This window comes from Miscanthus floridulus, chromosome 15, assembly GCF_019320115.1.
Source record: "Miscanthus floridulus cultivar M001 chromosome 15, ASM1932011v1, whole genome shotgun sequence".
Classification (NCBI taxonomy): Eukaryota; Viridiplantae; Streptophyta; class Magnoliopsida; order Poales; family Poaceae; genus Miscanthus; species Miscanthus floridulus.
The window spans coordinates 85585868-85608549 of record NC_089594.1 but is presented as its reverse complement, the minus strand read 5'-3'; the positions used below and the strand labels follow the sequence as shown (position 1 = coordinate 85608549).

General features: G+C 43.6%; 1 protein-coding gene and 1 long non-coding RNA gene across 2 annotated transcripts; both read left to right on the top strand.

Annotated features, from left to right (window-relative positions):
* Positions 1 to 6998: 6998 nt before the first annotated feature.
* On the top strand, positions 6999 to 9278 carry LOC136508431 (uncharacterized). Its single transcript, XR_010771968.1, has 4 exons — positions 6999 to 7080; positions 7167 to 7275; positions 8200 to 8259; positions 9170 to 9278. It is a non-coding gene; the product is annotated as an uncharacterized lncRNA (long non-coding RNA).
* An 888-nt stretch (positions 9279 to 10166) lies between these two features.
* LOC136507837 (uncharacterized) lies at positions 10167 to 21344 on the top strand. Its single transcript, XM_066502440.1, has 21 exons — positions 10167 to 10535; positions 10617 to 10801; positions 10894 to 10963; positions 14122 to 14272; positions 14362 to 14531; positions 14622 to 14963; positions 15498 to 15665; positions 15750 to 16043; positions 16914 to 17090; positions 17230 to 17493; positions 18166 to 18264; positions 18368 to 18552; positions 18640 to 18975; positions 19103 to 19256; positions 19362 to 19472; positions 19604 to 19771; positions 20073 to 20181; positions 20688 to 20846; positions 20954 to 21057; positions 21151 to 21210; positions 21318 to 21344. The coding sequence occupies exons 1-21, from the start codon at positions 10167 to 10169 to the stop codon at positions 21342 to 21344; spliced, it is 3702 nt and encodes a 1233-aa protein (XP_066358537.1).
* Positions 21345 to 22682: the final 1338 nt, after the last annotated feature.

The following is a 22682-nucleotide window of genomic DNA, read 5'->3' as shown; positions in this document are numbered from 1 at the left end:
GGGACTCCATGCGAATATGTCGGCGTTCGCGCGGAGAAAGTCGACGAGCACGGCTTCCTATTTGATGTCAAGGGAGGTGCTAATCCTTAGCGCTCGGTCATCGGGGCAGGCGGGGTCGACCGGGATGAGTTTGGTGGTTTCCGCGGGCTCGAATGCCCCCGCGCGACGCTTGGAGTCAGGTACCTCACCACTGAGTTGGTTGAGGTGGGCGATGAGGGTCTCGGCCTCTGCAAGAGCCTCGGCGTACTCGATGCATTCGACATCGCAGTCATACGCATGTTCGTACGTGGACTCGACCGTGATGACGCCGCTAGGGCCTGGCATTTTGAGCTTGAGGTAGGTATAGTTGGGCACTGCCATGAACTTGGCGTAGCACGGCTGCCCCAGGATGGCGTGGTAGGCTCCCCCGAACCCGACTACCTCGAAGGTGAGGACTTCCTTGTGGTAGTTGGAGGGGGTGCCGAAGCAGACAAGAAGGTCGATGCGCCCGAGGGGTCGCGTGCGCTTCCCTGGCACGATGCCGTGGAAGGGTGCGACGTCGCCTTGGAGCCTTGACCGGTCGATCTCCAAGAGCTCCAGGGTGTTGGCGTAGAGGATGTTGAGGCCGCTGCCTCCATCCATCAACACTTTGGAGAGTCGGGTGTTGCCAATGATCGGGTCGACGACCAGTGGGTACTGCCCGGGATTCTGAATATGGTCAGGGTGGTCATCTCGATCGAAGGTGATCACCTCTCGAGACCAGTCGAGGTACTGGGGGGTGGCCACCTTGACCGAGAAGACCTCTCGGCGTTCCCTCTTGCGCTGCCATGCCGTAAGGCAGGCGGAGGGCCCACCGAAGATCATGAAGGTGTTGCGTACCTCGGGGAACCCGTCGTCCTTGTCTTCGTCCTGGCCGCCGGTGCCCTTCTGCTTGGCGTCATCGTCGGGGAGCCCGAGCTTGGCGTAGTAACGCCGCAGCATGGTGCAATCCTCAAGAGCGTGCTTGACCGGGCCCTGGTGGTAAGGGCAGGGTTTCTTGAGCATGTCGTCGAAGGGCCTGGGGCCTTTGAAGCCTCGGGGGTTCTTGCGTTCTACGGCTGCGACCAGATCAGCCTCCAGGACCTCCTGTTTCCCCAGGCGCCCCTTTTTCTTTCTCTTAGGGAGGTGGGAGGCTGAGGCCTCGGGGGCCTCGTCCCTCCGCTTACCCTTGGTGTTGGTGTCGGGGAAGATGGCTCCGACAGCCTCTTCACTCGAGGCGAAGCTGGTGGCGATGTCGAGAAGCGTGGCAGTAGAGCGCGGCACATTCCGACCTAACTCTTGGACCAAGTCCCGATAAGTGGTGCCGGAGAGGAAAGCTTAGACGATCTCCGAATCGCCGACACTAGGCAACTCGGTGCACTGTTTGGAGAAGCGCCAGATGAAGTCTCGGAGAGACTCGTCCGGCTTCTGGCGACAGTTCTTAAGGTCCCAAGAGTTCCCAGGGCGCACGTATGTGCCCTGGAAGTTCCCGACGAAGATCCTAACCAGGTCGCGCCAGTCGTGGATTTGCGAGGGAGGAAGGTGCTCGAGCTAGGCTCACGCCGAGTCCGACAGGAGCAAGGGGAGATTGCGGATGATGAGCAGGTCATCGTCCGCGCCACCCAGCTGGTAGGCCAGGCGGTAATCGGTAAGCCAGAGCTCCGGGTTGGTCTCGCCGCTGTACCTTGCGAGATTGGCTGGCTGCCAGAACCGGGTGGGAAAAAGAGCAGCATGGATGGCCCTGCTGAAGACCCGAGGGCCTGGCGGTTCAGGGGAAGGACTGCGGTCCTCCCCACTGTCGTAGCGACCACCCCGGTGTGGGTGGTAGCCCGGAGCGGGCCCCTCGTTGTCGTGGCGTCGTAGCGTGCTGACCACCTCATGGTCTCTCTGCACCTCGCATCGATTGCCGAGGCGGTCCAGAAGCATGGGGACCCTGTGGGCTATTGGCGCTCGGTCGGGCTCGGGGCGAGCCGGGGCTTCCCTCTCCTACCGAGGCGGTGCCGTGGGTAGGTTCGAGGCGCCCCCATGCCGTCGGGAGATGGAACTCTCAGCCTACTGAACCGCAGCGGTCTCTAGGAGATCGTGGAGCTCGCCGCGGACCCACCGCCCCTCCGTGGTAGAAGGCTCGGGCATTGCGTGGACTAGCATTGCCGCAGCCGCGATGTTCTGGCTAGCGCGATTGAAGACTGGGGGTTGCTCACTCCCTTCGTCGTCGTGGATGCGGTGATGCACATCGCGGGCCCTCCGTCGGGCTCCCCCGCCTTCGCCGCGGCCTCGCTGTTCTTGTTCGAGAGTGTCTTGAAGCTGCTGCAGAAGGAGTTGGTCTTGTTCGACCTTGGCCTGGAGCTCTCGGAGCTGCTCTAGGTCTGGGCGCTGAGGTCGTGCAAGAGCAACGTTCTCATTTTGTACGGCCGATAGGGCAATGCGTGGGGGCGTGGCGGCGCCCGCCCCTGGGCGAAGCGGGGAGCGGCTACCTGCCGCCTCATCCTCTTCGCCTGCCCTCGGCATCCCGAGCCCAACGTGGAAACACTCGCGAGTGGGATCATAAGTGCCTTCGTCGTCGGAGTCGGAGTAACCAAAGCAGTAGTCGCTTGTGGCCAAGAACTGGCGCAAAGCCCCAGAGTCGTGGAGCCCGGAGAAATCCACTCCGGGCCATGCCGCGTCCTCATCCGAGGAGTCGGTGTGGGTGTTTAGGTCGAGACCGAAGCGCTGGCAGCGCTCTGAGGGATCCTCGTGAGCGGCAGCGTATGCGTAGGCATAAGAAGCGGCGGCATTTCTCAACCCAAAGGGGTATGGGGATGGTGCCGTCGCCGGATTCTGCTCCGCCGGGGTCGGTTCTTCAGGGAGTGGGGGAGCGGAGCTTGATGACGGGCATCGCCGCGAGCCACCGGCGATTTTCCTTTGTCCAAGCTCAGGCCAGACAGGTCCCCAGCCAGGGACCCCGTACCAACAGCTGGTCGTAGGATATCGGCGGGGAGTGGCGTGCCGCCCCGGGTTCGCGTAGCGTCGGGGTGGCCTTGCTCGCGTCATGCCTGGCGAGCGCGGCGAGAGCGGCCGCCCGAGCGCCGCCTACGCCTGGGCTACCGGTGCGTAACTTCATCGTCGGACGGTGGGGCTCGAGGAGTGAGGAGTACCATGTCGTACTCATGCCCTAGAGACATGAACTCTAGGCTCCCGAACCAAACCATGGTGCCGAGACGCAATGGTCGTACGGGGTCTGTCATCTGGCACCTGCTGGGATGACGAAACTGACACGCAGAGTCCCCTACCACGGTGCCGACTAGTGAATTTGTTTTGCGTGCTCCCGATCCCGGATGGTGATGCAAAGAGACACAAGATTTATACTGGTTCGGGCAATCGGTACCCTACGTCCAGTCTGAGAGATCAAACTTGTATTCCTTGCACCGAAGTACTCGTAGTAGGGGTTACAAGCTAAGGGAAGGAGGGAACTAGTCCCAGGTCTCGGCAAGGTGTTGTGTGGGCCGTCTGAGACGTTGCTCTCAAGCGGCGGGAATATGTGCGTGTGTGTGTTACAAGGTGTTCTCTCCCCCCTAAGTGGTCCAAGTCTTCTCCTTTTATAGTTGAAGGGAGGACAAAGACAGTACATGTATTACTATGCGGCGTCATGCCAACAGGGGCGGCATGTCCGAACCCTGTGGCCTGTTCCTATGGCGGCGTGGTCGTCGGAGTGGTCCGTCCTTGGAGTACTGGGGCGGCGTGGTCGTCCCATCATATCCTGTGCGTCGTGGGAGCCCCGGGAATGCCTCGAAGTGGACGCGGCAGCGAACGTGCCAGCCACCGTGGAGGGACTGTACGCGAGGCCGAGACTTTGGTCGGTGCCGAGGCTTGCACTGTGGTGGGGGGGTCTCGGCAGGCACGAACCCCAAGATCGCCGAGGCCCTGGTGTACAGTGCCGAGGCCTTGGCTGATCATGGGTACAGCGTTAGGACACAGTGGCTGGTAATCCCCGTCGTACCCTGTCCCAGCCGGTATGGCGCTGATCGTGGACACAGTGTTAGGACACAGTGGCCGGTAATCCCCACCGTGCCATGTCCCGGCCGGTATGGCGCTGATGCGACCTCGGGTCGCGTCGGCCATCCTGTGGCGTTAAGCCACCGTCCGGCTGAGATTGCGGGAGTGGTTGAAGCATTAATGAGACATGACGCGCTGTCGGGAGGATTGGCCGAGGCGGGGGGCGACGGACTGCGGACAAGCCGGCCTCGAGCGATACGGAGAATGAGGCCTCGCGCGAGACGGAGATCAGGCACCTTGCCGAGGCCTCGCGCGAGAGGCCTCGCGCGATACGGAGAACGCGCCTCCTGCCGAGGCCTTCTGTGGAGGGCTTCGGGCGAGGCGGAGACGACGTTCCCTGCTGAGGCCTTCCCTAGGGAGCCTCGCACGAAGCGGAGTTTGCGTCGGGATGCCGAGACCTCCTGCTCGAGGCTCGAGGCAAGGAGGGGGAGGGCCCAGTGGGCTCGATCGTGGCGGGTGAGGGGCCCATGACTTACCTTCTAGCTTTTATTTTTTTAAATGGGACTTTAGCGACCCATTTGATGTTTTGCTTGGGGTACCCCATTCTAAGGTGCCCGACACTTCTACCGGCTTCTTCTCAACAGAAAAGAACCCGGAGAAGGCTCGGGGGCTGCAAGTACCCACCATAGAAAAATACATTTTCAATTTTTCGACCCTCCAACTTTTTGTACCAAAAAACAAGAGGCTCGAGGGCTACACTCAATGAGTGCAATTTTTTGCAAAATTGCACTGGCTGCACTCAAAGGAAAAGAACTCGGAGGACATCAAGACAGAAAGATCCTCTAGCTTTTTGTGCCAAATAGTAAGAGGCTCGGGGGCTACACTCACTGAGTGCACTTTTTCAGCAAAAATGCACATCAGCCAAAAGAAGAATCAAATAAGACCATCTCAAGATTTCACTTCAAGAAGAACCCCGATCAAAGTCTACAACAACTCGGCCCTTGAAGCTCAATCATGAAATGCTTGGGGGCTTGTCGATGGGGAACCCTACGGGCCCCCCAAAGACCGTATTATAGGGAAGTGGGCATTGGTAACAAGGCCCACAGCCTAATCACCAAAGAAGAACACAGAGCAAAGCAACGTGCAAGACCAAAATTCCAACTCGAACTATCCAAGGAAAGACGCCCGAAGCATAGCTTAGGACTCTGACCTTGTATCCGAGTAGGACACAAACAACTCCTCTCAGCACCTGGACTATAAAGGGCTGGTGAGGATACCCCTTGTAAACAACGAAACACATACCCAACACTCAAAGCAATACGACGCAAACAGGCTAACGCCGAACTGGACGTAAGGTTATTACTCGACCAAGTCGAGGGCCTGAACCAGTATAAATCGTGAGTCTCTTTGCGTAACCGCCGAGTTCCACTATTCGCCGAAGCCTGAACAACTGTCTCGGGTACCCCCGTGGCAGGCTATCGGTGGTAAAACATCGACAGCTGGTGCGCCAGGTAGGGGCTTTCGATGAATTTTTTCTCGAGAGCTCGGCGGACCTCGACCTCAAGATGACTTTTTCGACGGGAACAACCTTCGTCTTCGGATCCTAGATCTACGAGGCTGACGGCGACGGCAAGCTACGTACCCGTCTCCGAGAAGAAAAAGAATTCGATGACAAAGTTGAATACGAACTCGCCGAGAAGATGACGAAACTCTCAACTTCGGATCCAACTCGGAATGAGGAAGAAAGCGGATACGAAACTGACTCTGAGAAAGAGATACAACCCGACTCCGAGACAATCTTCACAGCACAAGAACCAAGCCTAATTGAACTCGGAGATACAACAACGATCGTGAAGGAATACAACCCGTACAACTCGAAGAAGAACTCGAGAATGTACGGACTGCACAACGCGGCATCAATCTATCAACACTTTACCCAAGACAAGATGAACTCAGCAAGAAAAATACTCCTGGAGGGAGCACAAGAAGGAATGATCATGACAGTTACCCCACAAGACTGTGTGGTACATTGGATGGGTTCTTTCACCTCAAGCAAAGCCCAGACTAGCACATACGTTGAAGAACTACCTTATCAAGAGGGAAAAGAACTTGGATCCAGCTCAGAAACTATCGACAGCTCAACCTAATGAAGGATGAAATACCGTACAAGAAGAGCTCGGAAGAGGCACACTGTATACATGGTGGAGCAGTTAGAACAACCCTTGGAACCACCACAGATACCAGATATAAAATCTTCAGACGAATCAGAAGGCAACATCTCGCCAGATGAAAAAAGCGACAGCAACGAAAATGATGAGCAAAGACTAGCAAGACTAAAGAAAAATAAATTGAAGGCTGGAAGGAGGAACAGGGCCAAACAGAGGAAGCAAATCTGGAATAAATACAAGGCGGAACTAACGGAATACAACAGAAAGAAGGCGAAAAGAGAAGCCGCAAAAAGTACAAAAAGGGAAAGAATTGAAGAATTAACAAAAGAGTTACACACCCTCACGAATAACGGAAAGACAAAGGAAGACCAGAAGAAAGAAGTCGGGGAATCAGAAAAACAACCCGGCAAAGAAGTTCCACAAGAGCCACAAGGGGAACAACCACCCAAAAAGTCGATTTTTCAGAGGCTAGGAGAGAATACTGACATTAATGGAAGGCAAGAACATTACCCAAAGCTACAAGAAAAAGGCAAACCAGAGTTGAGTCAACGATACCCGGAAGCATCAAAAAGATTGGACAAAGAAGACGACTACGGAGAATCCAAGTTTAAAGAAGACAGATCCTATTACAGGAGGGCAAGATCACCAGATTACGAAAGAATAGAACCATACGACAGATTCCCTTGTTTCGCAGGAAGGCTACAAACATTGAAGCTACCACACAAATTTAAGCCAGCAAATCATTCCAAGTATGATGGCAAAGTAGAACCAAGACAATGGCTAAGAGTTTATTCCCAATCTATTGAATTAGCTGGAGGAGAAATGATTGCAAAACATTGAACATGTGTTGATTTTCTTCTCCAGATTCTACCGGTAGAGATACCAAAATATTTGCATACCAGGCTATTGGTTTGCTTGCCTCTCGCATGCCAAATTTATTCAGGCATGATATTTTCTTAAAACTTTCTTGGCTCTTGTTTCATTTATGTTATATTAAGGAATGACGTTTCTACCTCTATTATATTCCAGTGATAAAACTGACATGGCCATACGACTCTTTACTGCTTTGAGATTGGAGGATCAATCTCTTCGTTTGACAATTCAAGAGGCGGCTACTTCCCTTGCTACAGCATATAAGGTAACTTTGGAGAGCATGTTGCTTTCTTCAAAGTGTGCTTCACAAAGATGATTTTAAATTGTCATTAATTGATCATTTGTACAGTTTTTTTTTTGGTTTAAATGGTTGATGCAACCTGTAAATGCTAGCTTATTGTAAATGGTTGATGCAAAGAAGTCCATACTAAAACCTTTTGGAGGCAAGGAGACTTCAAAATATGTTTAGGCAGTTTCCATTTTTTAACTTCTGATCTACTCTCAGATACCTTAGCTGAACAATTCATATGGTTACTTTGGGAATACTTATATTTTGATGTAGTAGTTTTTAGAGACCAGAGATGTGCAAAAACAACTGTTTTGCAAAAAGATGTCTAGAGTAGAGTTTCTATTACTCCAAAAGACTACGTTTCAGCAGTACCATGTTTTTCAAAACTACAAGGTTTGTTGTATACAAACACCACAAAGTTTTTCCGAAACTAATGTATTTTGTAAAACCATGGTATTTTTTTCATCTAAAACTCCACAAATACTTTGCATCCAAACAGGGCCTTAGGGTTCACAATTACATATCAACCCAGTGGGGCATGTCATGTGTGTTGGTAACCCTTTATGCTATTGCTCGCAAGTAAAAGTGAGCTTCAATACATTAGAACGTAATTGATGCTTGTCTAGCAGGATATTTTAGTGTTTCACAACAAAGAGAGGATATTTTAGTGTGCACATAAGATAGAAACAATAAAACAGAGATTTTCCATCATCCAGAACAGAACCAATAGCAATTGGGTACTGGCTTTTCATTTTGCAACATTTTTGCATAGTTTGCGCTTTGTTCTATTTGCTGCATCATGACTTTACCATGATTTCTATGCATCTTATTTTTTTCTCTAGCTTTAATTGGAGAATTATCAGTTAAGTTTACTCTCTTTTTTCTTGACCTTGATATCAGCGTGCTTCAACGATAGTACTGAAGGATCTTGAGGCGCTTCTTCTGGAAAATTGTGAAGCGGTAAAGTTGTTGTTCTTGTCATCATAGGCTCTCAAACCACTATTGTGCTAATCCTTTGTTCTCAACATTTATATATGGTTTCGTTGGTGATAGTCTTGAATGAAAATAAATTTTAGTATGAGGGTTGCAAGATCAGAACCTAAGTCTTTGCTTTAGGAACTTGAAAGAAGGCTGGTGCTCCATTTAATAATAAATTGTGTAATTATTCAAAACAATCTGTAAAGCTCATTACATGATGTAACATGTGAATATTGCAAACTAACGAAGTAATTTTATCCTGGGTTATTGACCAGTTCATGCGAATAGAAAAGCACCTTCTCTTCACCAAATCAGTTTGATTTTCTGTATATGATATTTCGATTTAGATTTATTCCAGCCACTAATACTATTAAAGTAATATGCAAAAGAAGTTAAAAGTTCAAACAGCTGATCTCAGGAAAAATTTCTGACCAAATTTTTACTTCAAATAACCATGCCAAATTTTAGTATTCAGAGATGTTTAACATTTTAGCTTTTCTGAGATATTTTCATAGCCACCTAGGCGAGAAGTCAGATTTTTTATCCTTCAACTATGACTCAAATTCTCAGTTTAGATCTCATCTTTGGAGTCGAAACATAACTTGTCCCACCCTTTTCTAAGTGATCACAAGTGTATTGATATCTCATGTACATCCTTGAGAACTTATCGCTGATGGCTTACTTTGTCATACTTTCTATCGTGGCAGTTTTTATGGGGTGGCTAGTTTTCTTTTGAAACTCCTATGGAGTAGACATAGACTAATTACTCCCAAATTGCAATATCTTATCATTTCTAAGGGCCTAACCGAAGGATTTCTATGCTCTTATTTTAAACTTCGCGTAATTGCTTTATCTTACACATTTTTGTTATATAATTTTTTTCTTAATAAAGGAGCAAAGTGAGGTTCGCTTTTCTGCTATAAGATGGGCAACAACATTATACGATACGCGACACTGTTCAAGCCGGTACATTTGCATGATTGGGGCTTCAGATGATAAACTTGACATAAGGTTGGTTACAAAAGATATTGGATATACATTATTTTGGCATAATGCTTTGATGTTATGGTTGCTTTTCTGTACTATTTTAGAAGTTTCCAAACATCAATTGTCACAACATTGTTGATGCTTTTAGTGTTCGTTCTAACTTTTTTCTAGCTACGTATCCATGTAATTAATCATAAGGTTCACTCATTTTGTAAAAGTTGCCCTATTGCTATGCATGCTCGACTTATCCTGCAGAGTGCAGGCCATATTGGCATTCTTCTCTTCTCCTATACAGTATTCATGAAATTAGCATTTTTTGTTTCTTTTTATGGAATTGCAAGTTGAATATAAACTATAAAGACTCCATTGTCATTTGAGGTGATGCTGTATACTATCATAGACTTAGTTATACTTGTCACTTGCCAGTCAGTAAAACCATTAGATTGAATTCAGATTGTGAAATCTGCTAGATCAATAACTGTTCACCTGACTCAATTTCATAAACCCTTTTTGCTGCACTCGACAAATGTTTCTCATGTTTGGATGAAAGTAGCAACGTCCTTCAGTTCTGACATTTTCGAATGACTTGAGAATAATTGGTGATCTTGCTTTGGCATTTGGTATAATACATTTTTGCGAACAAGAAATTCTCGATTATGATGCTGATACTTCAGCAGATTTTATCAATGCATGCCTTTTTTTAAGTTGTACATGTTTGGCATTTTCAAATGACTTGAGAATATTTGGTGATCTTGCTTTGGCATTTGGTACAATACATTTTTGCGAACAAGTTCTCGATTATGATGCTGATGCTTCAGGAGATTTTATCAATGCATGCCTTTTTTAAGTTGTACACATGTTTATCCTTCTATGTATCTTATTAGTTCTGTTTTCACAGGGAAATGGCTCTAGCTGGTCTAAATCTTATGAATGATGGGAGGCAATCATCTGCAGGGTCTGGTGATTTCAGCTATCCTGATGTAAAGGAGATGATAAATTATATCTGCTGTCAGCGACCTCAGTTGCTGGATTCTGATGAGCAGAGAAATGGAAAATTGCTTTTCCCTTCAAAAACATTTGTTTCAATGATCAAGTTTCTGATGAAGTGCTTTGAGTCTTGTGATAGCTCAAATCTTTTGCAAGATCCATCTGATTCTGCTGTAGCAAAAATGTGTGTCGTCTTAGAACATGCCATGTCATATGAAGGGTCTAGCGAACTGCATGCGCTGGCCTTGAAGTCATTGGTTGACCTTTCTTCTCGTGAACCAAAGGTTTCCATTTGGTGCCATTTATCAAAATAAACTTTCATGTTTTCCTCAGATTTTTTGTAAACTTGCACTTTATACTTGCAGTTGGTATCATTGCGGTATGCAGAACGCATAAATTGGCTAAGAACTCTTTTGGGTCATGTTGATTCTGATGCTCGTGAAGCTGCGTCACGCCTGCTTGGTATTGCTTCTTCAGCTCTTTCAACCTCTTCTGCACTAAGTCTTCTGTCTGAGCTCACTTCAACACTGAGTCAAAACCGTCCATCAAGGTATGAAAAAACTTTAAGACTGACATGTCGTTGGTGTTGCACTGTTGCCACACAATTTCTGATTCATGTGACTATTTGATGAATTTTGCCAGATTTGAAAATTACCATGGAGTTCTGTGTGCGATTGGGTACCTAACAGCTGGTGCTTTGAAGCAATCTTATGTACGTTCATTTTATTCATTCTCCTAACTTTGTAGCTTGTTTACTGATTTCATTTTCTCTGATGTGTCTTTATGTAAAATTTGGCATGGTTTCTTAGATTGCTCTGTCTTGAAACTGCATCTTGAATATACTTATCATATTTGCTAGAGTGACTTGATATTGATACTGGTAGAATTATTGTTCATGAGAACCTGTATGTTTCTCTAGTATTGGTAGTTGGAGAGAGAAATCGAGTAACATGTGGCAGAATGAATGTTTATCTAATTCTCCATGTCACTAAGACATGAACAGAAAAATAATATGGGGAAGGAAGAGAGTTAACACTTTTCTTATTACAAGTCAAAATGCTTTATATTGGAAGATTAAAAGGAAGTACGAAGAACACATTTCTGATTTATTTGTGTCACATCAATATTTGATTATTTTCTCAGAGCAATAGAAGTACAGAACATTGCGAGATTTTTTTTAAGTTTCTCTCTCATTCTTCATCCACACTTTCTTGAGCATCAATGCTTGGTTGTGCAAGTAGATAGCTTTGCTAAACATTACTCCCTCCTTTTATAAGACGTTTTGGCTTAGATTCAGATGCATTGTTTTTTATATGTATCTAGACATAAGTGTATATCAAGTGCATAGCAAAAGCTACATATTTAGAAAAGCCAAAACGTCTTATAATTTGGAATGGAGTATAGCATGCTAGAAAGGGTGGCCTATCAGTGTTGGAAGCTAGGGCAATAACTGCACAAGTGTAGAAGAAATAGTTGCACCATTACCCTGTCACACCCAATTTTAAGAACAAAAGAGGATGTATAAAAGTCTTATATGCACCCCTGGAACGGTGGCACACACAAGGAGACAAATTGTAAAATGTACCATCACAGTGTTTATTACACAGCAAACAAATATTCATCACAAAGATCCAAATCACACATTAAACACAATAATAATCCAGCTAGCACACAAATAGTTCACACACACTTAAAACTTGACTCGACTCAGGATACTAATAACGTTCCTATTACAAAGGTTTCATAAACTTAAGGCGCGGTGTCGTTCTTGGTGGAGGGCTCAAAAATCTTCTCATACAGCTTGGGACGGCCTAGTTCAGCGTTAAGGCCATCAATCTCCACCTGGTATTCTTTGTTCAAATCTTGCGCCTTCCGCAGCTCTTCTTCTAAGGCTCCCACCTTATTCGCAAGCTCTCGGGTTAGCTCAACGGTTACCTCAAGGGTTTTTGATCCTCTATCCACAACCTCTATTGTCCAAACATTTTCCTCCGCAAGATAGCATGGATAATACAGGAGCCCATCATGCTTCGTAGCATCAGAGAGACGGCCACGGTAGAAGGCAAGTGCATTGAAGGATGCATCCTCCATGCTTCTTTCCGCGGTAGCCCGACTCACATGGTGGATGAGAACCGCATCTACCTTGCGAGCATTCGGGGTCCTGATCCACAACTGAGTATCCCAGGAGGAACTCATCAGAGGGTGACTGTGCTCCGTAGTGTGATACTCTAAAGTAGCTTGCAGGTCTGGGTGGTAAAACTCCATCGTCATCATCAGCAAGTCGTGGTAGAAGGCATTGTCATCAGGCTTCTTGATGCTTAGCTTGTCGGTCCAACCTATACACGACGGTGGCTGAAGTACTTCATCTTCATCATCACTGGTCAAGTCAATGGCCTCCACACGTGCTGGGGACTGAGCTATCGGAGTTGGTGATGATTGAACTTCTTCATCTTCAGCCTTCCAGTTCCCGGGAACTGGAGATGAAGAAGAAGTTCAATCATCACCAACTCCGGGAACTGGAAGGCTGAAGATGAAGAAGAAGTTCAATCATCACCAACTCCGATAGCTCAGTCCCCAGCACGTGTGGAGGCCATTGACTTGACCAGTGATGATGAAGATGAAGTACTCCAGCCACCGTCGTGTATAGGTTGGACCGACAAGCTAAGCATCAAGAAGCCTGATGACAATGCCTTCTACCACGACTTGCTGATGATGACGATGGAGTTTTACCACCCAGACCTGCAAGCTACTTTGGAGTATCACACTACGGAGCACAGTCAGCCTCTGATGAGTTCCTCCTGGGATACTCAGTTGTGGATCAGGACCCGAATGCTCGCAAGGTAGACGCAATTCTCATCCACCATGCGAGTCGGGCTACCGTGGAAAGAAGCATGGAGGATGCATCCTTCAATGCACTTGCCTTCTACCATGGCCATCTCTCTGATGCTATGAAGCATGATGGGCTCCTGTATTATCCATGCTATCTTGCGGAGGAAAATGTTTGGACAATAGAGGTTGTGGATAGAGGATCAAAAACCCTTGAGGCAACCGTTGAGCTAACCCGAGAGCTTGAGAATAAGGTGGGAGCCTTAGAAGAAGAGCTGTGGAAGGCGCAAGATTTGAACAAAGAATACCAGGTGGAGATTGATGGCCTTAACACTGAACTAGGCCGTCCCAAGCTGTATGAGAAGATTTTTGAGCCCTCCACCAAGAACGACACCACGCCTTAAGTTTATGAAACCTTTGTAATAGGAACGTTATTAGTATCCTGAGTCGAGTCAAGTTTTAAGTGTGTGTGAACTATTTGTGTGCTAGCTGGATTATTATTGTGTTTAATGTGTGATTTGGATCTTTGTGATGAATATTTGTTTGCTGTGTAATAAACACTGTGATGGTACATTTTACAATTTGTCTCCTTGTGTGTGCCACCGTTCCAGGGGTGCATATAAGACTTTTATACATCCTCTTTTGTTCTTAAAATTGGGTGTGACATACCCCCTAAGTAACTAGCTCCTAGCGTCAGTGAGCCAAAACTACTTTTTTCTTGAACATGCAGGAGAGCTCATATATATTAAGAAGAGAGAAGGGGTTTGACCTTTGGAGAAATCTTAACACACACCCACTCCTAGGCTTATGAAAACAGATTCTCAAGTGCTAGGTTGGAGCCTGGACCTGTCTGATAGATGTCTAATTTCTATGTTTTGGATACTTTTGCTCACTCCACAAGTTTGATTGCCTATGATGCAATTAATTTGGCTGCCACCATGCGTCTTAGAAAACTTTTTTCCTAACACATATTTTTATGGATGCAACTAATTTGTATCTTTTTCAATTGAATTTTTTTAATTTTTTGTATTTGGAGTGCATATGCAGATATCTGAGGATATGGTAAAAGTTGTTGTTGATATTCTTGTAAAAGTAGTTATCTCTGAAGGTTCGACATTAGCATCTGTTGCAATGGAATCTCTTGGCCACATTGGTCTGCGTTGTGCATTACCTTCCATCAACCAAAACTCTTCTACAGGTTAAACTTGTTAATCAAACCTATACTGCTTATGAGTTGTGCTATTCACCATCTATGATGCTATTTATTTTAATTATGTTTGCCTTCAGGTACACTATTAAGCGTTCTCCGTGAGAGGCTGACTAAGCTTCTTTCTGAAAATGATACTAAAGCTCAACAGAAAATTCTGGTATCATTGGGGCACATATCTTGGAATGAGATGTCCTTTCCTCACCTGAATGATGCATTAGACTTGATTTTTAGTCTTTCACGTTCTAAGGTAATCGCACAAAAATCCAAACTTTGCAGCTAAACTATTACCACTATTCTTTTGAATAAATAATAACATTCTTAAATTATGGTTGTTCAGGTCGAAGATGTACTTTTTTCTGCGGGGGAGGCTTTATCTTTCATATGGGGAGAAGTTCCTGTGACAGCAGATGTGATACTGGAGACAAACTTTGTTTCCCTTTCCCAGGCCACAAACTATCTTACCGGTGATGCATCTCTAGTCTCGAGTAACTCCTATGAAAAAAGTGGTTGTGAAGAAGCACACTCAGTTGCACGAGAAGAAATTATTAAAAAGTTGTTTGAATCACTAATTTATAGCAGTAGAAAAGAAGAACGCTGTGCAGGTACTGTCTGGTTGGTCTCACTGACGATGTACTGTGGCCGACATAAAAAAATCCTAGAACTACTTCCGCAAATCCAGGTTTGTCAACCAAGAATAAGATACCTAGATTATTACAATGACCTTTGTACATTTTTAAACTTTTCTCTAAACTGCCTCAGTGCATTAGAATCTGTAATCATTAAACGGTGATGTGCATATGGTATTTTAGTGCCAGTAATATACAGTGACTTAGGAATGGAAGCTGACTTTGAGTAGAAGTACATTAGATGTGTACCCCACTTAAAAAACTGAACTAGCTTTTGATTAATTTTGGGAGTTCTTACTAGGGTTTATGTGCCAATCTATGACTGTATTTCAAATTTGCGCTTTAGTGTGGTGCCAAAAAGTAGACCTAGGGTATCTCACCTTTGATTGAAGTGAGCTGAACTGCTTATGAATATACTGGTGAAATATACTTCTTTCTTCTTCAGCTAGCACAGTTGTTGCTTGGAGGATATAGGTCACCTTAGTTATAGTTTAGTCTAATATCTGATTGCCTTATTTGTTCAGATAATGTTTCCACCAGAGTTCTTCCTTCTTTATTTACAAATGTAAATTTCATTTCTTTCGCAGGAAGCCCTTTCACATCTTCTTGGTGATCCAAATGAGCTTACGCAAGATTTGGCATCTCAAGGCATGAGTATTGTGTATGAGCTTGGTGATGCATCTATGAAAGAGGAGCTGGTTCATGCTCTGGTGAACACACTGACTGGCGCTGCAAGAAAGAAAAAAGCCATTAAGGTTCATATTTTTTCTCAATTATATATTTTTCCTTAGTTGATAATGTTTCACCCTAAGGTAATTATGTTTTATGCACTGCATTAGTTGATGGAGGATTCTGAGGTCTTTCAAGAAGGCACAATTGGCAATAATCCTACTGGAGGGAAACTTAGCACGTACAAGGAGCTGTGCAGTCTTGCCAATGAGATGGGGCAACCTGACCTGATATACAAGTTCATGGATCTAGCTAATTATCAGGCTGCTCTCAATTCCAAAAGGGGTGCTGCTTTTGGATTTTCCAAGATAGCCAAACAAGCTGGCGAGGCACTTCAACCATATCTGAATACCTTAATTCCTAGGCTTGTCCGTTACCAACACGACCCTGATAAAAACATCCAGGTATCTAAGTTTGCACACTCATCACCATATGTTCCGTTTTCTTTGTTTACTTTTTATTGGACTGAAATTAAACTATTTGGTTGACAAATGTACTCTTGTAAAACTACATATAACCATGTAATATAGTTAGTATGATGTTGCCATTCTTTTCGTACAAGAAAGTAAGAAGCTGATGCGCTAAGCAATGTTGTCATCAAACAGCTCGACTAGTTAAGCATAACTTGATATTGATTTCCTTAGTTTAGTACATTTAAGTTATGCATGTTTATATGCTGGTTTATTAAGGCACTATGATGACTTTCAGCATTATAACTAAACACTTTGTTTCCACATTTGTTAGTTATTCTATACTGTTCTATACTTTTCTATCCTGTAATCAGATTGCAGATAAGATTTCCTCATGTTTTTCTTGTTGTTGAGAAAATTTATATTAAATTTATTTAAACACTGCATGAATTTTGCATTATAACTCATTGAGATTAGCTTTATACCACAATAATAGTTTTCTAGTAGTCAATGTACTCCCATGCACAATCATAGTTCCAGAAATCATTATTTTCAAGCATCCTTTACTGTGAGTAGCAAGGTTTTGGTATAATGAACATCCATGCAACTAGTGCTTGAAATTAAGTAAAACGTGGCCTTGGAACTCGGATCAGAAAAATAGATCAAACATATCTACTGATGAGTAACTGATATACATGTCAGCAGTCCTCTTATCCTTAAGAGGGTCCCTCTCAGCAATCAGTTATTGCACTGTTTTATGGTTGTCATTGATATACATCAATAGGTTATCTTATTGCATTCATATTTCTTAATAAGCTCATAGAGCCTTTCCTCGGAGCTAATAGTTCCAGCTGCACCTTTTAGGATTCAATGGTACACATCTGGAAGTTAATTGTTTCAGATCCGAAAAAAGCAATAGATGAACATTATGATGCCATAGTAGAGGATCTATTGGTTCAATCTGGATCGAGGCTTTGGCGCTCACGAGAAGCATCCTGTCTTGCACTTGCAGACATCATCCAAGGTCGAAGATATAGTCAGGTAACATTCATGGTGTTATGGAAATTCTGAATAGCTCAATATTTCATTTGACATGAGCTATATTAAAGTGTTTGTATGAATCTGACTTTGAATTTCTTTTCAGAACAATTACAACTTCACCTTTTTATTTGTTCTTTAGGTTTGTAAACATTTGAGAAAAATATGGACAACCACCTTCCGTGCAATGGATGACATAAAGGAAACTGTGCGAACTGCTGGTGACAGTTTGTGCCGAGCCGTAAGCTCATTGACAATTAGGCTCTGTGATATATCACTAACTTCTACTTCTGATGCAAACGAAACAATGAACATTGTGCTGCCATACTTGCTTTCTGAGGGCATACTCATTAAAGTTCCAAGTGTTCAAAAAGCTGCTATTAGTTTGGTCATGAAGCTTGCTAAGGTATATTGATGGAATGATGGTAAACTTTAACAAGTTTAGTTGCAATATCTGCCATATGATGAGTTATATTGAAACCATGCGATATTTCACCAAGTTTGATGATTTTTTCTCTGACAATTGTGTTTCAAGTTTCAACTCTAACATACTGACCACTGAGTGAACAATAGATCATAGCACTTTATCTCTATTCATGTCCTAATCAAACATCAAATTTCCTCAAGGTGCTATCGAAGAGAAACTTTCTATTACCTCTACTTTCTAAGCAATTTCATATGTTTATTCCACATAAATTGCAGTTTCTCCAGTTTCTTGTTTGGATGTCAATAGCCTAAGCATTAGCCTTGTTATACGAACAATATTTGAAAATTCAAACAGGATTGCCATTTTTATGCCGTTGGCACTTGGCCGAATGCTTCAAGAGTATTCTAACTTCTTTCTTAAAGTAAAGGAACAGAGATTCCCTAGAATATGTTAAGTAATGTTATGAAAGGAAATGAATCAAAAGGAAAGAAACATGAAAGGTTCTTATTACCTACGGTCAAAATAAAATTACTACTTTGCCTATGCACAGACTACAGCTTCTAGCTTTTGCTCCTCTGCTTATGTAGATGCCATCACCAAATAATTAACTAAAGATGATGTCTTAAGCTCATGGCTTCCTGATGTCTTCAGGGTGCTGGTCCTGCCCTTCGTCCTCATCTGCCGGAACTTGTTAGTTGTATGCTTGAATGTTTGTCAAGTCTGGAGGATCAAAGGTTGAATTATGTTGAGGTATGCTAATTTTCCCCACTTCTATAAGGACTGATGATGATGATGTTGCACGTGTATATCTGACAGATGCGATATTTTACTCACTCCTGCCTTTGGATCAAAGATGCATGCAGGGAATGTTGGCATCAAAACTGATAAGCTTGAAAGCTTGCGTATAGCTGTGGCTAAAGATTCTCCAATGTGGGAAACTCTTGATATCTGTATAAAAATTGTTGATAAGAATTCACTTGATCTATTGGTTCCTCGCTTGGCTCAAATGGTTAGATCAGCTGTTGGCTTAAATACAAGGTTAGGATTGCCTGTACGATCTTATTCATTATATCCTCAAATGCTTCATTTCTCACTACTTCAATGTTCCTTTCTGTCTGATTCCAGGGTTGGTGTTGCTAGCTTCATAACCTTGTTGGTGCAGAGGGTCATGGTTGACATCAAACCATTCACAACAATATTACTGAAGTTATTGTATAGTGCTGTTCTGGAGGAAAGGAGTTCTACCGCTAAAAAGGCTTTCGCGTCCTCTTGTGCAACTGTTTTGAAATACGCTAGTCTTCCCCAGGCTCAGAAGCTTATTGAAGATACTACCTCTCTGCATTCAGGTGGGAAAAACGATCAGTTATCTGGTGCAATTCTTATTAAAGCCTACTTGAGCAATGCAGCAGATATTCTTGGTGGATATAATGCGGTGGTTATCCCTGTAATTTTTGTGTCGAGGTATGTGAAGGACACATTTGTCTACCTTGCATTTTCTTGACTCCTAGTATTTCAAATATTCATAATGCCTTCAGTTTAGTTGAAATACAGAAACCTTTCCATGTGTATAAACAAAACTTTGTTTCAGGTTTGATGATGATAAAGACACCAGTGCTTTATATGAAGAACTTTGGGAGGATATTCCTACTAGTGAAAGAGTAACCCTAACACTATATTTACCAGAAATTGTATCTCTTTTATGTGATGGCATGTCATTGTCATCATGGGCTGGTAAAAGAAAGGTACAGTCCTATTTCATAATTTGCTTGTCCATATGCATATCAGATAATAATAGTTAAAAGTCCTGTACCTTGTAATATACTTACTGTACAGCCTTCTCCTTCCAGTCAGCCAAGGCTATAAAGAAGCTATGTGATATTCTTGGAGAACCCCTATCAGCACACTACCAGAATATTCTCAAATCACTTTTGAAAGAATTGCCAGGTCGATTCTGGGAGGTAATTCACACTATCATTCATTTGTTCATGGAATGATAAGTGGAGTATCTGCTTATACATTGTTTTGGAAATTTATCCATGTCTTGGTTGTTGGTACATAATTAATTTTGTTCCCTTACATTTTTCAACAGGGAAAAGATGCTATTCTGGACGCATTGGCTTCATTGTGTTCTTGCTGTCATGTTGCTATAACTGCAGAAGACTCCAGCTTGCCAAGTGTTATACTAAATGCTGTGTGTGCTGCGTGCAGTAGGAAATCAAAATTGTACCGTGAAGCAGCTTTCTTGTGTCTACACAAAGTATTTTTCTTCAATTCTCATTTACTTTTCGGAACCCATTTTCACTAGCAGATGCTGTAGTGTTATTTTTTGTTGGCCAGCGTTTTCTTTAGTGGACCAAAATTTTCTTTAATAAAACAAATTTTAACTGTTGCAGAAATGTACCTTTTAGCATCATGCTAAAGATTTATTAGATTTTTCTTGAGGGTGTTAACTTATTTTGCCATTTTCTGTCCGCAAGGTTCGCAAAGCCTTTTAGTTATTTCAAAATTTTAGAATTGGTACCATTTACCTAAGGTTTTTCTTTTTCATCACTTTTCAGGTGATTGCGGCATTCAGAGATCCAGGATTTTTTAATAGTGTGTTTCCAATGTTGTACGAGGTTTCTAACCAATCTGTCATTTCGAAGACAAAGGTCTCTGCTGGTGCTGGTGAGTCATTATTTTGAACAATTCATTCAGTTAATGACTATTTTTACAAAACCTTTTGTGATTGAGAATACCCAATGCTCTCTTTTATATGTATAGCTATTTTGTAGGATAACACATTTTTTTAGTTCTGAGGACCTTTTCAAGAATAGCTTGAAGCTTGATGAGGCACTTCCAGAATAATACATTGATGTCCTTTGTGTAGCAAAGTTTCATTTGCAGAGAAACTTAGGATATATATAATTTTCAAAATTTTCTCTAGTATGGAATATGATCATTCTAATTTGCCGAATTTGTTATCACTGATTGTCTTTCTGAATCAATAAGTGAAGCCTCAACTAATCCTGATCTTACTGCTAATAAATAGAACTGAAATACAACCATGTATAAAATTCCTGGTTAAATGTATGATATAGTAGGCATGCAATCATCTTATATAATTTATCTCTATTTTATCCCAAATACTTGTTTCACTCCTTTAAAATTTATGTATGGGTTCTTTTCTGCAGAACAAGATGAAAGTGAAGGTGCTTCTATTCCTCTGGATAAAGTGCTCAATTGTGCAACATCTTGCATCAGTGTTGCTTTTCCACAGGACATTATCAACCAAAAGAAGATTATTTTAGAACTAATATTGAATTCTCTCTCACCTGAGGAGAGTTGGCAAGGTATGATATATGGGATCTGTAATATAATAATTCTAAACATCTTTTGAATACTTCTGTCCCATGGTTGCAAATTATCATAGTAACGCTTATATTTTTTCCATGAACAGTTAAACTATCGTCCTTCTTGTGTATCAAAGAGTTGTGCCTGAAATTTCACAGTTCTGGTGATAGCAGCACATGGCCTCAAGACACAGCTTCCTTGGTTCAGGAGGTATATCTTGTAGCTTGTTTGTCTCTATATTCAGCTTCAGGTTGCTGTTGGTTTTCGTTGCTTCTGACAAATCTTTTCTGTTTATTTTTTCAGTTATTTCATTTGGTATCACCAAAATTACTAGACTCCATAAGATTAGTAAAGATTGCTCAGGTAATTTTCTCTATGTCTAGGCGCTTATGAGAAGGGCTACAATTGTCTCTTCATGGATAAGGGTGTGGAAGTCTCTAAGAGGGAGGATTCTTCTATAGTCTTTACAGGCCGCCTCAAAAACAAGCTTTACCTAGTTGATTTCAACAAAGGGAAGGCTAGACTTGAGACCTGTTTAGTGGCTAAATCTAGCATGGGCTGGTTATGGCACCGCCGACTTGCTCATGTTGGGATGAGGAACTTGACCAAACTCTTAAAAGACAACCACATCATCGGACTAACCAATGTTCAATTTGAGAAAGACAGGATTTGTAGCGCTTGCCAATCCAAAAAGCAAGTAGGTGTACCTCACCCACCAAAGAGCATCATGACCACTACACAACCATTGGAATTGATTCACATAGATCTCTTTGGACCGGTCGCCTACCTAAGCATTGGGGGTAACCAATATGGATTAGTAATTGTTGATGATTATTCCCGCTTCACTTAGGTGTTCTTTGTTTTTGATAAGTCACAGATACAAGAGAAGGTGAAAATCTTTGTGAGAAGGGCACAAAGAGAATTTAGCCTTCTCATCAAGAAAATAAGAAGTGGCAATGGAAGTGAATTCAAAAACACTCTAGTAGAAGAATTCCTAGATGAAGAGGGCATCAAGCATGAGTTTTCAACTCCATATACCCCTCAACAAAATGGCGTAGTAGAGAGGAAGAACAGGACACTTCTAGATATGGCAAGAACAATGCTTGATGTGTACAAGACATCGGATATCTTTTGGAGTGACGCCGTCAACACCGCTTGCCATGCAATCAACCGCCTCTACCTACACAAGAAATACAAGAAGACTTCATATGAGCTTCTAACCGGTAACAAACCAAAGGTGTCATATTTTAGAGTCTTTGGGTGCAAATGCTTCATTCTAAACAAAAGGCCCCAAACCTCTAAATTTGCATCTAAAATTGATGAAGGCATTCTTCTTGGTTATGGATCAAATGAGCACGCCTATCGTGTCTTCAATAAGGCCTTGGGCAAGATTGAAGTCACGGTGGATGTGACATTTGATGAATCTAATGGCTCTCAAGTAGAGCAAGTTGATTCAAGTGTTGTAGGAAAGGATGATCCACCATGTGAGGCAATCAAGCAATTGGCCATTGGAGATATTAGGCCATAAGAAATTCAAGTCAATGGTGATGATGATCCTCAGGATGTTGCTGCACCAATTTCCGCTGACGTACTCCACAGAGAAGAGCAGCACACACCTGTTGACAAAAGGCAGAGCGGCACTGGCCTCGGCTCCGGCTTGGCCCCCGGAGCAATCCACTCCGGCCTGTTGGGGTCGGAGACCGGGCAGAGAAGACCGTCGTCGATGAGCGACTGCAAGCGTCTCCGCAGACATGTCGAACGAACCCCAAGGATCCGCCTGGAGGACGACAGCGCCACCAGCCATGGGTACGGTGGAGAATGCGACTACGGTGGTA

Coding starts and splice junctions, on each gene's coding strand:
- LOC136507837 (XM_066502440.1), top strand. CDS start 10,167: ATGGCTCTAGCTGGTCTAAATCTTATGAATGATGGGAGGCAATCATCT. Junction 10,536..10,616: donor TTTCTTCTCGTGAACCAAAG/GTTTCCATTTGG, acceptor TTATACTTGCAG/TTGGTATCATTGCGGTATGC. Junction 18,976..19,102: donor CCTGTAATTTTTGTGTCGAG/GTATGTGAAGGA, acceptor ACTTTGTTTCAG/GTTTGATGATGATAAAGACA.